Source organism: Marmota marmota, unplaced genomic scaffold (assembly GCF_001458135.2).
Source record: "Marmota marmota marmota unplaced genomic scaffold, marMar, whole genome shotgun sequence".
NCBI classification, from domain to species: domain Eukaryota; kingdom Metazoa; phylum Chordata; class Mammalia; order Rodentia; family Sciuridae; genus Marmota; species Marmota marmota.
Window position 1 is genome coordinate 590,993 of NW_026000174.1, and position 14,908 is coordinate 605,900.

Sequence of the window (14,908 nt, forward strand, 5' to 3'; positions counted from 1 at the left end):
TATTTTCAGGAAAAACAAGCTGAAATTTTTATCAGTTGAAAACATATGATCTATAGTTGTATCCTCAAATAGTTCAGACTGGGAGAAAGAGAGGAGCAAATAGGATCAAATGTAAACAGTAAATAAATCTGGGTAAAGGGTGTATGTGCATTTTTTACACCTCTTTTATATTTGCAAATTTTCTGTAAGTTTAATGGTATTTGTGAATGCATTTTTAAAGAAAAAATATTAGTTCCTGGCCTGGAAAAGTGCTGGTGCATAGCTCAGATCAATGGTTTTCAACGTTTTCCCACCATTACGCACACTTCATACAATAGTTATCAATAAGATAGATGGTTGGATAGATGTGATTTGAAGGACTCTAGCTATTATTTTTGTAATTTATGTATTCAGTCACCATATATTTATTAATATCTGCTATGTGCAGATGATGTTTTGTGGTGTACCTTTTCTCTAGTTTTCAAGTAAGCACTATAGAGTGTATGTGAACAAGAATAAACTATTGGAAAAAAAGTAAAAATAATTTACAACATACTTTATTAATAATTTTAAATTATTTGCTATAAATCTTTGTTCCCTGCTCACTGGAATATGTTAGAATCTCATTTGGAAAACACTGGCTGAGCTGGTACACCCTAAACTACTTTTGACTTAGGGTCTTCAAGAAGTGAGATTCTCTGCCTTATTCTGTGATGAATCCATGTTCCTTAATAAAAAGTGCAGGCTTTATCACTTATGTTGGAAAATCTGTGTGAAAAACTTAACAAAGTTACTTCAACTTTCTTAAAGGTAGATTTTTGTTTTGTAAAAACATTAATGCCAGCAAATTGGAGAACTATCGTTGATCTCTGCAAAGTACAATGGGACAGGCAATCCTCCCAGATAGTGACTGCCAAATTGTGTTCTTTGTCTCAGCTTATAGATTCTGAGATTCCCTGGCACTAAGAAGTGTCTTCTTAAGCTATACTGAAAAACCAAATTGACATTGCTCTCTTTCAATTTAGTCTGGGTCATCAGAATGCAATCGAAAGAACTTGAATTTTGGCATTTGACCAATTTAATTTAATATTTAACTCTGCTATTCAATCAGTGACCAGTGTTAGCCAAACGAGTTAATATCTCTGATCCTGTTTGCTCTATCAACTGAGAATAAAAATAATAGTGATCTTTGTCAGAGGAAAATTGTAAGAATTAGGTGAGAAAATATTATACAAAGTACGTGGCACAGTTCCTTGCACATAGCAATCACTTAAAGTACTGTAGGAGTACCTTTTAACTGCCAGAACCAGAATTTCTCTTTAGAATGGGGCTCTCCTTGTTTGAGTTATTTCAGAAACAGGAAAAAGAAGGAGATAGTAAACTGCTCTGCAGAACTTGCCTAAGGCATGGAATGATAACAACAAAATAAAAAAGAAACATGTAAGAGAGGAAGATTTGTCTACCAGGAAAGATGACAAAGAACTTATAAGAGGTAGCCTCTAATATCATATTTTGACTTGTATGTTTTGCCATGTTAGCCCCATATGTTTCCTTCTGTTAAATCCATAACTGGAGTGTTTTGTTGTTTGTTTGTTGTTATTGTTGTTGGGTTCATTTCCCTAATGCAAGTTAAGGTGAATGGGTCAGGTTTGTGACTGATCCACCTCTGCTTATAAAAGAATAAACTGATATTGGAGGGAAGGTGTAATCAACTTTGAGAAATATGCAGAAGTAAGTAGGAATTATAAAATGCAATAAGAAGGAATCTCTGAGGAGGCACAGAAAGTTTAAGGGACAGTGGATTTGGGCTTTCCATGAAATAAAGATCATGTCTTTATTATAGTTATGAGAATGAACTTACCTCAAATAACCCATTGTCTAGAATATTTCAAACCAGAGGAAGAAAGCATTAAAACTTAAGAAAATATGTCGACACTCTTATATCTATATTTCTATAATATAAAAAGTTCTAAAGTGGAACTATTTTGTTTTGCACCAGTACTCTGTTGTTGAAGTACCCTGATTTTCTTCACCATTAGGCCGCCTATTGTCTCTGTCTGTTCCCAGGGTATGTATATTCATACACTTTGCTGAGGCATCATTAGTGTGCTGGATATGGTGAGCTAGCTTCATTGTCAATACAGGTGTGGCAAATTCGGAATTCTCAAGCACCTCTGAGTGCAGGGTTTTGGATAAGAGTGAGGAAAAACGATGAAAGTGAGAGAAAATAAAGTTCTTACCTTCCAGTGTATTTCTAAAGCTGAAATTAGCAGCTTTATCCATGGAGTCAGATTCATACTGGGTCAGTCTCAGGCAAAATTCCACATCATCTGAGGAGGGGAGCCTCGGGGTCCTGGTTTTGTCGTGGTTGCCGGGATTACGAAGTAAAGGTCCCTCAGGGGTTCCATTGCATAAAGTCTGTCGGCTGTTGTACTCCTCTAAGCGGCTACAGATAATCTGTACAAAACATTTTATATTGAAGGAATTACCATCACCTCTGAGTCAAGGGGAAAAGGGAAGAAGCTTCAAAATCCTGATTACCATTTTCGGATTTCTAACCATCAGATCAATATTTTAAAATAAGTTGTTAAAGGAAGCAGTTTACTGAAGTTTTCAGAAAGGACCATGGACTTTAAAATCCAGAGTAGGTCTCTAGTCTTGCATCTACCACTGTAAAAATATCTTAAATTTAATATTTTACATTTCCTAGGGTTCATCTATAAAATTTTGGTGAAATAACCACATCATATAAGTATTTGAAAAGAAAGCTAATTCAATGAATATTTGTTAAATATTTATCATGAGCTAAGTAGTGTATGAGGTCCTGAGATGGGCTGATAACAATAAAGGCAGTTACCTTTCTGTCTAGAAGGCCACAGTGCATGGTATGGACACTAGTAAACAACTAAAAAGTGCTTTGTTAGTATCAATGCATATTACATTCAGAATGTCAAGAACTGGGCATAATTCTACTTTATGCTTTTTTGTCATAATTTTTTGAATTGTTAATGTCTAGTTTTTGATGTACAGAATAACAATTTTGGGTAGCTTTTTTATGTATAGCAATTTCCCTGATTCTTTAATTTAGCCAGAACTAATGTAACATTTTTTGGAAAATTATCATCTTAAAATTGATAATTCTTCACATTTTTTATATGAAAAATGTAAAGAAACTATAGAACAAGAATTATTTTATTTAAATCACATGGAAATACTTTTCACCATAACAAATAAGGAATCTGAGGGTCAGCTAAGTGACATTTTCTAAGTTAAATGGCAGAATTACCACTGTAACCCAAGTTTTTCAACTCCATCTTTAGTGTACTTTTACTCTTCTACCTAGTTTGTGGTTGACTAAGATTTGAGATACCTATTATGTAACACAAATATTTTATACTCTGGTCAAACTAGCAAAGGAAGGGAGAATTAGTTTTATACATTGCCTTTTCAAATATAAACCATATTCTTCAGCTATTCTTGTGTAGGAAGTATTTGTTCAAAATAATAGTAACTGATATTAAATCAGCACGTATTAAACAGCAAACCCTGGAATAAATGATTTAATTTGTGGCAGAACAGGGTTGTCTGCTTTCTATATGAATTGGGTCCTTCCTTAGTATGGATGGATTTTCTAACCTAATGTACATAAATGTGACTGTATGAAGAAAGCCATGTTAGTCAGATATGATTTTGTCTGTGTCTTAGACACTCCATGGCAAAGAGTGCAAGAATTTTTAGAACAGATGGGTCCCAGAAATCTGCATGTGAACTTAGTAGTCAAGGTTTAAAAGTATAAAATGAAACTTGTGGAATTGATTATAGGAAGCGTTTTGCAAGATTAACTTTCACATTTGTTGGGAGAAAAGAAAGAAAATCAGGAAGGAAAACTAAACCAAATAATGACAAGAGTACCCATGGGAAGCAGACTCCACACTGACAATAATTCCTGAGGTTCTAACATGAAAATATTGGTCTAATCTTTGAATTATGACTGTGACAACTAAAAGTAAAATTAGGTGCTTTCTGGGCATGAATTAAAATAATGAATTCCAACCAGAATTACAGTCAAAGTCCTAAAATCATGTCAAGTCTTTCCTACATTTGACAAATTATTCCCACTAAAGCCTTATCTCAAAATACAAGTACATGGGGGCTAGGGAGTTAACATGAGAATTGGAAGGGTACACAATATGGTGGATAGCACTGAGTGGGAGGCCCCTTTGTTAACAAGTTGCCTGTATGACACACTATGGTACTGCCACTGTGGGCAGGGTAAATCTCCACTTTACCCTGTACCAACACACTATGGGCCTCACACCCAACCCCAGCCCTCCTTTTGATTGCACAAGAGCTTGCCAGGAAAGGAGAGTGACAGTGGAATATGACCCTTTCTCTACCCACCCATGGCCCTAAGCAGATGTTGGGGATGGGGAGACCAGCTGGGGCTGTTTCCAGGGGATGCAGTAGTGGCCAAGGCTCATTCTAAGAAGGCAAAGAAGCTGTGACAAGAAGATTGAGAAGATACAGAGTAGAATTATAGGTGGCTGACATCCCAGATCATGGTGGCTCCTTGTCCTTTTGATTTCACTTAAAACACAAACTCAAGGATGAAATTATTAAGAACTTCAGGATTCCGGTCACAGATTAAGCTTCAAATGTGGACTTCACTTCTGAGCCTAGGTCATTGTGCAAGTGCACCAGTTTTATCCCATAAAGCTATCCCTGGTCCAGAGCTTAGGCCAGTACCATGTTCTTTTCTGTTTTTGTGCTTCTGCTCTTTCAGCTGTATCAACCAGTTTCCTTGTTTACAATGATAACTACATTGATAAGGATTCTTCAATTCCCATCTCTAGTGATTGACAATTCCTTTGAGTTCTAAATGTATATATTCTTTTCTGAAATATTAATATTTTAATGTTATATTACATGCATATCAAATATAACACTTAAAATAAAACAACCTGTTCTTTCTGTGCTTCCTTTCACACCAGCCATCCTGTAGTTTGAGCCTGAAACCTCTGAATCATCACAGGCCAGCCAGAAACCAGCGAATTGTATTTTGTATGTTTTTCTCCTTTGTCTTTCACATTAATCCATCAGCCAATATTATCAATTTTTCCTCCAAAACACATCTTGAATCTGGAAATCACTTTCCGTTTGTTTACATCCTGTGTGCTTCTGCTACTAAAGCCAGACTGCCCACTCTTCCCTGGATAGTGCTTGTATTTCTCTGTTCCAGACTCTGCTTGTGGATAAGGATGCCTGTTCCTTGCCATGTGTCTCATATCTTACCTGTTCTTTAGGAACGAGGGAAAGAATTTGTAAAAACAAACTTTGACTAAAAAAGTAATTCAAAAAGATCTGGCTCAGAATGTAAAGGAGTTTTAGGAATTTACCAACTTATTTACATTATAGAATGAGTCAAACAAGAAATGTGAGTGAGCATATTGTATAAAATTACATTCAGCCTATTGTAGAAGGTGTGTGAAACAAATTGATTTAGTGCTTAGATTCAGGCCTCATTTTCAAGACATTTCATTATGTACGTGAAAATAATTCAAAATAAAAAATCTTGAGTTTGAAGCACTGGTCTCAAGCATTTTAGATAAGGGATACTCAATCTATAGTTTCCTTTATATGTAGGCAAAAGATATACTATAATAAAAATGCACCACTAAATAAAACAAAAGAGCTCATTCAACAAGCACAAAATAAAAATTCTAAGTAATTAAAACATCATAGCAAAATTTGTCAGATTTATATTTTTCTTAGTATCACATCAAGTAATGCTTCACCTTAAAATCATCAGTGTCTTGGATTCAGTGAAATAGAATGATTAACCAATAATGAAATAAAAATTCTAAGTGAAAGATGAAGTTTGTAAAATCTACCCTGCCATCCTTGGTGGCTCACAACAGAGGCATACATCCATAGGAAGCACATGGTCCGTAGGTAGATGATACTGAAGCTTTATTCATTTTAGTTTCGCTTGATAAACAATAATTATCACCTCCTTTGCATAAAGGTAATCTTTCTAAGGACAGGTTTTAAAATTTTTGTGTTGCCGTTCACTCCTTTCTTTATAGAATGTAGAATTGTGTACAGCATTCTATAGAGGATAAATAAATATTTGTTGGATGAATGAACAAAATCAATGAATGAGCCAGTGAATCCCCAACAACTAGCATGTATGGAACACCTATTTTTCCTGGTCCCATTTTGGCACTTACCTTTGCCTTAGAAAATACTTCCAAACCAACCCATCCCAGGCCATGAGGACCATCTCTCAAAACACTTTAAAGCTTACATTCACATAAATACACCACTATGTATTTCTATGATTTTGTTCCTATTTATTGTTAAGGAAACAGCCTGAGTATGAAAGACTACAATAGGTTAATAGGATTTACAGCTCTGTGTCATGATTAATAATCTTATGCACAACAGGCAACATGCATGGAATAATATTTTTAAATTAAAATTTAAAGTCTTCCTGGTCAACTGCATCATACTTGAAAATAATGAAGACAATCCTGAAGGTCTCTTGCACCAGTGAATTTGCAATCTATGAGACTGTAAAAGCAAATTAAAACATCAACATGAGGAATTCAATGAATAGTCCAGGGATGACTGCTAGTCTGTCAGATGAGAGATTTTAGAGAATCTACTTTTAATTTTGGCCACAAAGATGTAATTTATGAATTGAAGCACTGTGTTTAGTAAAATAATTGGGCTCCAGATTTAGGTAGATGCAAGATTTAGTACGGCTCAGTTATTTACAGTATTGTGGCAATGAACATGGTTTTTAGCTGTCTTAATTTCCTCAATCATACTTTGATAAGATATATGAAAAGGAAATATTCAGCCAATAGTTCCTGCTTCATTAAACGTCAGTTTCCAGTTTTCCTCATGCTTTTTATCATTCAGAATTCTTTTTACCCATATATAAATAGAAACTAGAATGGTTGACTGACTTGTCAACTGTCATAGATTTAGGGTCAGAGCCAGAGCACCATATCCACTACATTTATTTCTGCTGCTAATAATTTAGGAATAGTTGAATACAACTAATATAACTTTGCACTGAATGTAAGGTGTTCGATGTCTTCATGATGTTGATTAACTAGATACCACAGCAAGCACATCATTATCATTTCTCTTTGAACAATAAACCTCAGGATATTTTCCAAAAGATTATTCTGCCTAAAAGATTCATACAGCAAACTCAGTTAAATTGGAGAGGTTGAATGGAACTATTTTTCCTAAAATGCCAATTGTTAAGTGACTAAGCTTTCTGAGGAGTGGAGGTATTAGTAGCAAGGAGGAAATCTACCCTGGTTCCAGAAATAATTTTCAAATTTAATTTCAAATCATTGTCTTTATATTTGATACATAAGAAGAGACAGAGGAGATGAAATTGTCAGCATCATGATTAGGATCGTGCAACTATAGTCAGAAAGTAATGGTTTCCAGTATTGACTCTATTAAATGCATAAGCTTAAACAAATTATTTAGATCTTCTATCAAGTTTTTTTAATCTTTAAATAGGGATCATGACAACTTTTTATTAAAGATCAAATAATCTATAACATATGTAAAGCACATAGTGTAGTGACAATTGCATACTTTTAATAATTATAACTATTAAAATTTTTATTTAATATAAGACCATTGATAAGGTCACCAAATCATTTTTACCTCTGGGTTTTTAACATTGTTTGAATACCCATTATTAAATAACTAACTTGGATATACCATTTAAAAATATATCACAATGTTTTGCAGACATGGAACACAATATATCATTTACTAAAACTATTTTACATAGATTTCATGACTTACCTTATAGTAATGTTATATTAAGCTATATTTTTCTAATTTTAGAGAAAAAATATTTCAGAATAATAAGCAAATTGTTTTATAAGCAGCTAAGTAAGTTACAAATAACTATGTGAGCTCATGTTTATCTAGCTCAAAAGTCTACTCTCTGTACTATTGCTTTCCCTTCCATTTAGTCCTCTTAACAATACAGAAAACATATGTGATAACTGCACCTTATGTTTTCTTCTATTGCAAATAAAAGGTCACATTTTGTAAATACCTTGTCTAATATTATCTGGCAAATGGCAGAGTTTGAATTGAATCCCAGATTTTCTGACAAGGATTTTGTTATTTTCTCTGTTCCCTTTAATACAAGTGATTTATAGCATATGCTGGGGCGGGGGATCAAGTCTACCAATTCAAAATAAAAAAAGAGGGGCAGAAAAAAACATTTTATGAGGAAGGTAGATCTAGATAATGTTTTAAATTTCAAGAAATAGCAATAAACTCTCAGCTATTAAAAGATTTTCAGGAGCAAAGATTCTGTTATGGCATTAAAGATTTATCTGAAAAAAAATGTAAACCATATGACATTCCACAGAATCTTTTTCATAAAGAAAAAAGAGAAGCTGTTATTTCACTGTGCTGTTGTCATGGTTACCTAAAACCCATGACTCTCTGCTGAAATGTGACTTTTTTTTTCTCCCCACTGTTTGCTTCCATGTGATGCGCCTTTCACCTGATGAGTGAATTCCCTGACCACTATTCACTCATGTCTATCATCCAGGAAATGTTGTTTTTCTTTATTTTAATTCTCATACTGATTATTGCTGATATACATTTTCTTTTTATTGCTAGTTTATTTATTGGTTCCATAATATTGGATCCAATTGTGTGAATATAGATATTTAGTAGTTAAATGTTACTGAGAAGCCCTCTTTTTCCAAAAATAATGTATTATTCTAACTGATGACAAACATGCTTCTACACAAAAAGCTTCTGATATTAAACAAACATTTACAAGAATTATTAATATAAACTATCTAAGAAAAGTAACGTTTGTTACCTGATGTTTCAATTTATGGTATTATTTCATAGTAGCTCTGCCAGATAAATACTACCAATTTTATTTAAATGACACTCAGATGTGATCTTCCTTATTGTGTTTTCCCTTTTGTTGCAAGTACACATATATACTTACATAAAAGGCTAGAGAGAACTACACAAAATGTCTTACTCCTGACTGTGTGGCTGCTTATTGGCATTGATATTTTCTCAGCATTGAGGATACTGCATTAAAAAGAACAGTTTAAAGTCCTACAAAATCTATCCATGCAGAATTTATTTTTTTTTAAATTTGTTGGCGTTGGCGCTAACATTTCTTTGTCTTTAAATTATATTCAATTCAGTATGCATTTATAGAGTCCATTACATGTACAATTTACTATCCCAAGCTCTCTGGATACAAAACTATTCATTTGTAAATGGTCTCTACTACAGAAGGTCTGACAGTCTGGTAGGCACAGACAGGCTTGAAAAACGTTACATATACTGAAGAGATATAAGTGCAATGGCATAAATCTCTACAAAGTGTAATTATGGCATAAAGGGTAGGGTACAATGCTATCTGAGTAAAGGAGGTCCATCAGTAAAGGTATAATAGCAGATTTTCATTACAATATAAACAAAAAGAACTGCTTTCCCATGTTGTGGGATGCACAAGAATTTTAAAGGAGCCCAAGGGGACAATATGTCAAATTATACATTAACATAATCGTGGTTGATTCAATCCTCTCTGAGCCTAAAGAACAAAATTATAGCTGACTCAAATAACAAAGGAGTCAGTCTCTTTGTTGTTGTTGTTCCTAGATGTGTGACCTTGGACAAATCATCCCACCATTTTAGGCCTTTCTATCTTTTATAAAATATGGGCACTATATTAGAGACCACTGAGAAGTCCTCAGCTCAGAGTTAATAAATGCAATCACATCTCTGAATGCTCTATTTGTGTGTCAAGTAAGAAGATATCTAAAACCCAACCCCAAACCAGAGGCTTTGTATCAGAGTATCTGTCAGCCTAGTTAATTCAGAAGGTATTCAGGAACTCATTTAGCTTGATCTCATCTTACACAAAATAGTTTAGTTCTTAATTTGAGTGTTTAATTTAAGAAGAAGCATTCAAATTAATGGTGTGTTTATTACAGAACTGTGTTTTTATAAAGTGAAAACAAAGAGATACCCAGACAATCTCCATATTAATTAAATCACTGGTTCTTAGTGTTGGCTGCACATTAGAATCACATGAAGAGGTTTTAAAAGCAAAGATTCCAATTTCACAGCAATCTGAATTTCTGGCAAGAAGTTAGATGAGTGAAGTTCATGCAACTATTCTTAAAAATTTAAGTTTCCTAGGTGATTTTGATACTGAGAACTACAGAAATAAATCAACATAAAAAAAAAAAAACCTGATCCTAATTGTTGAAGGACTCTTTAACCAGAGAGGTTTTGTGATTAAATGGACACAGACATCACAAGTTGTGTTTGTCACTTCTGCAACATTATCCCTGACACCACACACAGTGACTGAACAGCAAATGTTCATTGGTTTAGCCTCTCTTATTTAAACTGCTATGTGCTTGTTTTTCTTCAATGGACATGGTTCACTCTGCTTCCTCATTTTATCTGAAAAGCCTATTTCTATACAGCACTTTATTCATAGAACAAGACTGAAATCAATATTGTAACCATTTCTCTCTGACCAGTTTTCTCTAGAAAGTAATAAAATTGACCATAATCATAAAGAGAAAAGAGAAATAATTCAATTAATAATCAGTAAATGATTTAGGAAAGCAAACTCAAATATAATTCTGGGTACTTTCCGGTGGTGTTTACCTCATGCATCTAAATATCAGTTTATATCTCTCCACCAAGCTTCAGTGTGTATGTTGTAGGTTTATTTCTTTCTTTCTTTTCTGATATTTAGACAATCTTTCAGCCTTTCTAAGTCAAATGAAGCTACACAGTTAAGGAAAGCAAAAATGACAGAAAATGCCACATTCAAGCTTGACAGCAATTTAAGCAGTAAAATAGAAGGTGAGATAAAAGTGTTGTATTCTATAGATAAACCCATTTTATCCCATGGTCCCAGATGTGAGACTGCACCTGATGTTTTCTTCTATTGCGAATAAAAGGTCAAAATAAAAGGTCAGGTATAAAAACTTACATATATTTTAATAAAATAATATATAATATAATTAGTAATAAGAATATAATACTAATAACACATTAGCTCTAGATTATGATTTCCAATCTATTTTATTGCATTTGTATGAATTTCTTGAAATAGTCTCAGAATTGAAAACTTGGGACTTAGTGGGTTAAGTTAGAAGGTCTGAAGATTTATTGAAATTGTTCTTATGCATATTTCTCCAGTCCTTCCTATACAAATATACTCATTAATTTTAGTAAATAGCTAGAAATTAGTGGCCATTTTTCAGGGGCCTCCAATAGATTCCATTTCAAGTGCATCATGGGAAAAACCTATCCACATATCAGAACAGTGAATGCAAGATTCTTCTTATCTAACTCAAACATTAATTCCATAAAATATTGCTGGCCAGAAGTGCTGCATTAGGAATTTTTGAAAGTCAGGCAGAAAATCATTACTTCCACGTATACATATTTTAAATGATAATTAAGCAGTTATTTCTTTGCTTACCTTTGTCTCTAATCCAGAATGAAAAAAAAAGAAAAGAAAATCAAACAGAGAAATGGAATTTAATTTTAAAATTGCAATCTTATGCTGCAACTGAAGTCTGCAAGTTCTTAGGAAAAAAATTAATTTATTTTGCTGTTTTATGAAAATGTGAGAGTAGAACAATCCTTTGCCTCAAGACAAAATAGTAGTCATCCCTTGTAAATCATATATAGAGAGATCACATATCCAGACTATCCAAGAACAAATATTATCCTTGCTATTTACCAGCTGTGTGTTTTAAAACAAATTACATTATAACTTTATACCTTTGAAAGGGGGACATTGTGATATTAAGGTATCAAATGAGCCAATACATAAAAACAGTGTCAACAGAACTTTATACATGCTAAATGCTCAATGAATATTAATAGTTTCCCTAATTTACCTAGTTGAGCTTCCCTATAAATAAAAAAAATCCAATCAGTATTTGTCAAACTTTCTTACAATAATAATCACCTACACATTTAGCAAACCATGCCATCCCAGGACCCTTCCATGAAGATTCTGATCAATGAGTCTGGATCAAGGCAAGGTATTTTTAATTTGCTCACCATATGAATTTATTATGATTAATAATGCTGTTATTCAGAATCACTAGCCTAAGTAATTTTGTCTCCTTCCTTCCTTCCTAAGTATTTTTTTAGTCATTGTGGTATGTCAGGTACATCCTAGGTCCTGGGAAATAAAATGATGAATTAAGTACTTTTTGTTCATTGTAGTTTAGAAATGTAGTAGAGGATATAAATATTGAATAAAAAAAAATCACATAAATATCTACTTAATTATGACTGTGATTATTCTCTAATGGGAAAATACAAGGCACATTGATAGCTCCTAACAGGGGACATTTTCTACATTAGTTTGGGAAGATAGGATGAAGATCCCCTGAAGAATTTATGGCTAAAGTTCATTTCTTCTCTTATATTGTACGTCTAGCACATTTTACCTGCCAAGAGGAGAAGAAGGATCCTGGGCTGAGTAGGTTAGGGTTTGCAGGGTGACGCCCGCCCATGTACTCATCAGTGCAAATATCACAGTTTTCTGCATCTCGCCAGTCCCAGTATGGAACAGTGAAGTTCTCATCCCCTGTCAGCTCCCGGATATCTTGTTCCCACAATAACAAGAAAAGTCTATGCCAAGGCAGAAAACCTGGTGCTTCATGGGCAAAATCAATGTCTCTCCAGATTTCAGATCCTCCAAGCAGTGTGTCCCTTGACACATAGTAATGCATCCAGACAAAGAGGTCATAAATGTTGACATCATTAAACATGGGTGTTGATCCATTATTCATTTGACCATAGGTGCCTGTGGGGATGACATAGTCTTTGCTAATAGTATTCTTTGCTAACGTGAGGTAGGCAAGAAATCTATCCTTCTCCGGGATACTCAAATCAAAGATGTTTCTTCTCACCAAGAGTCGCTTTTCTGTGCAATTTGGTCCCCCAAATCCAAACCTGCAATTTCCACAGTTGAATCCCATGAAATTGCCAGAGCATTGGCAAGTCCTATTGTAAAAGACAGAAGGCCAAGATTCCCGGTCATCCACACCCGTGAAGGGGAATTGAGGCCCCCGTGGTGCATTAGACAGAAGAATGTCCTGACAGGAGCCTCTGCCTGAAAGTTGGCCACAGGGACTTCCATCACCACTCCATGGTGGGCAACATTCCTTCTGCATCAGGCTCTCAGAGGAGGCACAGGCTCGAGGGAAATGGCCTGCAGAGATCTGGAAACCCCACAGCAGACAGCACAAAATAGCCAGTAGCATTGTTCTAGTGCTTACAGATCTGCTTAAGCAGGTTAACTGGAGCCACAGACTTCTTTTTCCAACTACCCTTATAGTGACTATCACATGTTTTGGCTAAGACCTATATAACTCCCCTCCCACCTCCAAATTGCGTACTGTCAGCTTTTATCTTAAGCTTTCATCTTCTGAAAAGCACATGATTGACTTTTTTTTTTTTTTTTTGAGTTGGCACATATCCCACAGTGGGATTGGCCTATGTTAAAGCAAGAAATACTATTTTTCATTAATAGTTTAATGCTGGTGGTTACTATGATAATAATAGTTAATAGTAATAATGCCTTATCTAAGCAAACCCAGTTCATTGGTTATGAAATTAATGGTGATTTGTATTGGCAAGTGAGGAGCTCTGTCAAGAATAGAGTTTTTCCTATTAAGAAAAGTCAGTCAGTGTTCTGGATGTCAGGCACAAGCCTGATCTCCTTAGAGACCATAAATGGACTACCAGAGAGAGACTTTCTTCAGGGACCACAGATTATTTCTTACATATGATGTATTTTAGCTTATTTATTTTGTACCAAGTATCAGAAAGAAAAAGCCTGTTTGATACTTTTCCCTGATTATTGATGCATTTTCTAACAATTATTAAGGATAGTTCAGTCTGATAGTTCATTGTGTGAACATTTCTAATAAAACTTTTATAAATTGCTCCCACCTCTGTGTGTGTGTGTGTGTGTAATACTGTAGCCACTTTGTCTTAACCATAAATTCTGGATGTCAGGAATTTATTTGAAATTTTTATTGTAGTGTGATTCTTGCAAAGAAATTCTCAATTCAGTGAGTGAATGAATAAGGAATAATATATTCATTCCACATTGTTTTGATCATCTCAATTTTTCTTGGAGTTACTTCTCTGTACAGTGAATTTAGAAATTGAAATGTATGTCAAAAATAACATTTTAGCTACATTTATTAGTTTTAAGTTAAGCAGTATAGATAATAAGTCCATCAAATTTTTAATAAAAGGGATACTTTTGGGCACTGAGGATACTGGACAATGTTACATGGTATTCAAGTGTTATTAAGGGAGCACCCATGAGTACAACCTCAAAGGGTGGGTATAAGTTGGAGTGATGAAGGAGAATAGAGACAATACCTGAGCAAGGGAGACTTAGAGGTGGGAGCTGCATTTCATCTGCTGAGTTGGAGCATTAGATTCAGACAGGTGCCTTATATGATAGATAATTAAACCTGGAATGAGATCATGGAAGTCTTGAAGACTGACTAAGTGGTTTGAAATCAGGTGAGAACTTCTTCAAGTTGAAGATTGACAAGATGAGAGTTGTCCAATCACATTCCCTCTCTGAGTCTTCCTTCTTTATCTAGCTTCACAGTGAAGCTGGGTAGTCCTCTAAACACAAAGAACCAAGTGAAAGTGAACATTTGAAGAAATCTTCTGTATCTGGACCTTGGCTGAGGTTTCTAGGAAAAGCCATGCTTTTCTAGCACCATTGGAATGTCAGTTTATTTTGCATTCTTCTCTTGCTGGAGTTTGTCTCATTATTCAGAAAAAATGTCAAGGCTCCTCCATATGACTCTCCTGAGTCTCA

General features: G+C 34.4%; 1 protein-coding gene across 1 annotated transcript in view; it reads right to left on the minus strand.

Moving 5' to 3' along the window:
* Tyr (tyrosinase) overlaps window positions 1–13,397 on the minus strand; it is a 99,314-nt gene extending 85,917 nt beyond the window's left edge. Inside the window, exons 1-2 of the mRNA XM_015507093.2 lie at window positions 12,504–13,397; window positions 2,220–2,436 (exon numbers count right to left, since the gene is read on the minus strand). Coding sequence (XP_015362579.1) covers window positions 2,220–2,436; window positions 12,504–13,322 — 1,036 coding nt within the window. The 5' untranslated portion in view covers window positions 13,323–13,397. The remainder of the gene's footprint in view (window positions 1–2,219; window positions 2,437–12,503) is intronic.
* Between the last annotated feature and the right edge of the window lie 1,511 nt (window positions 13,398–14,908).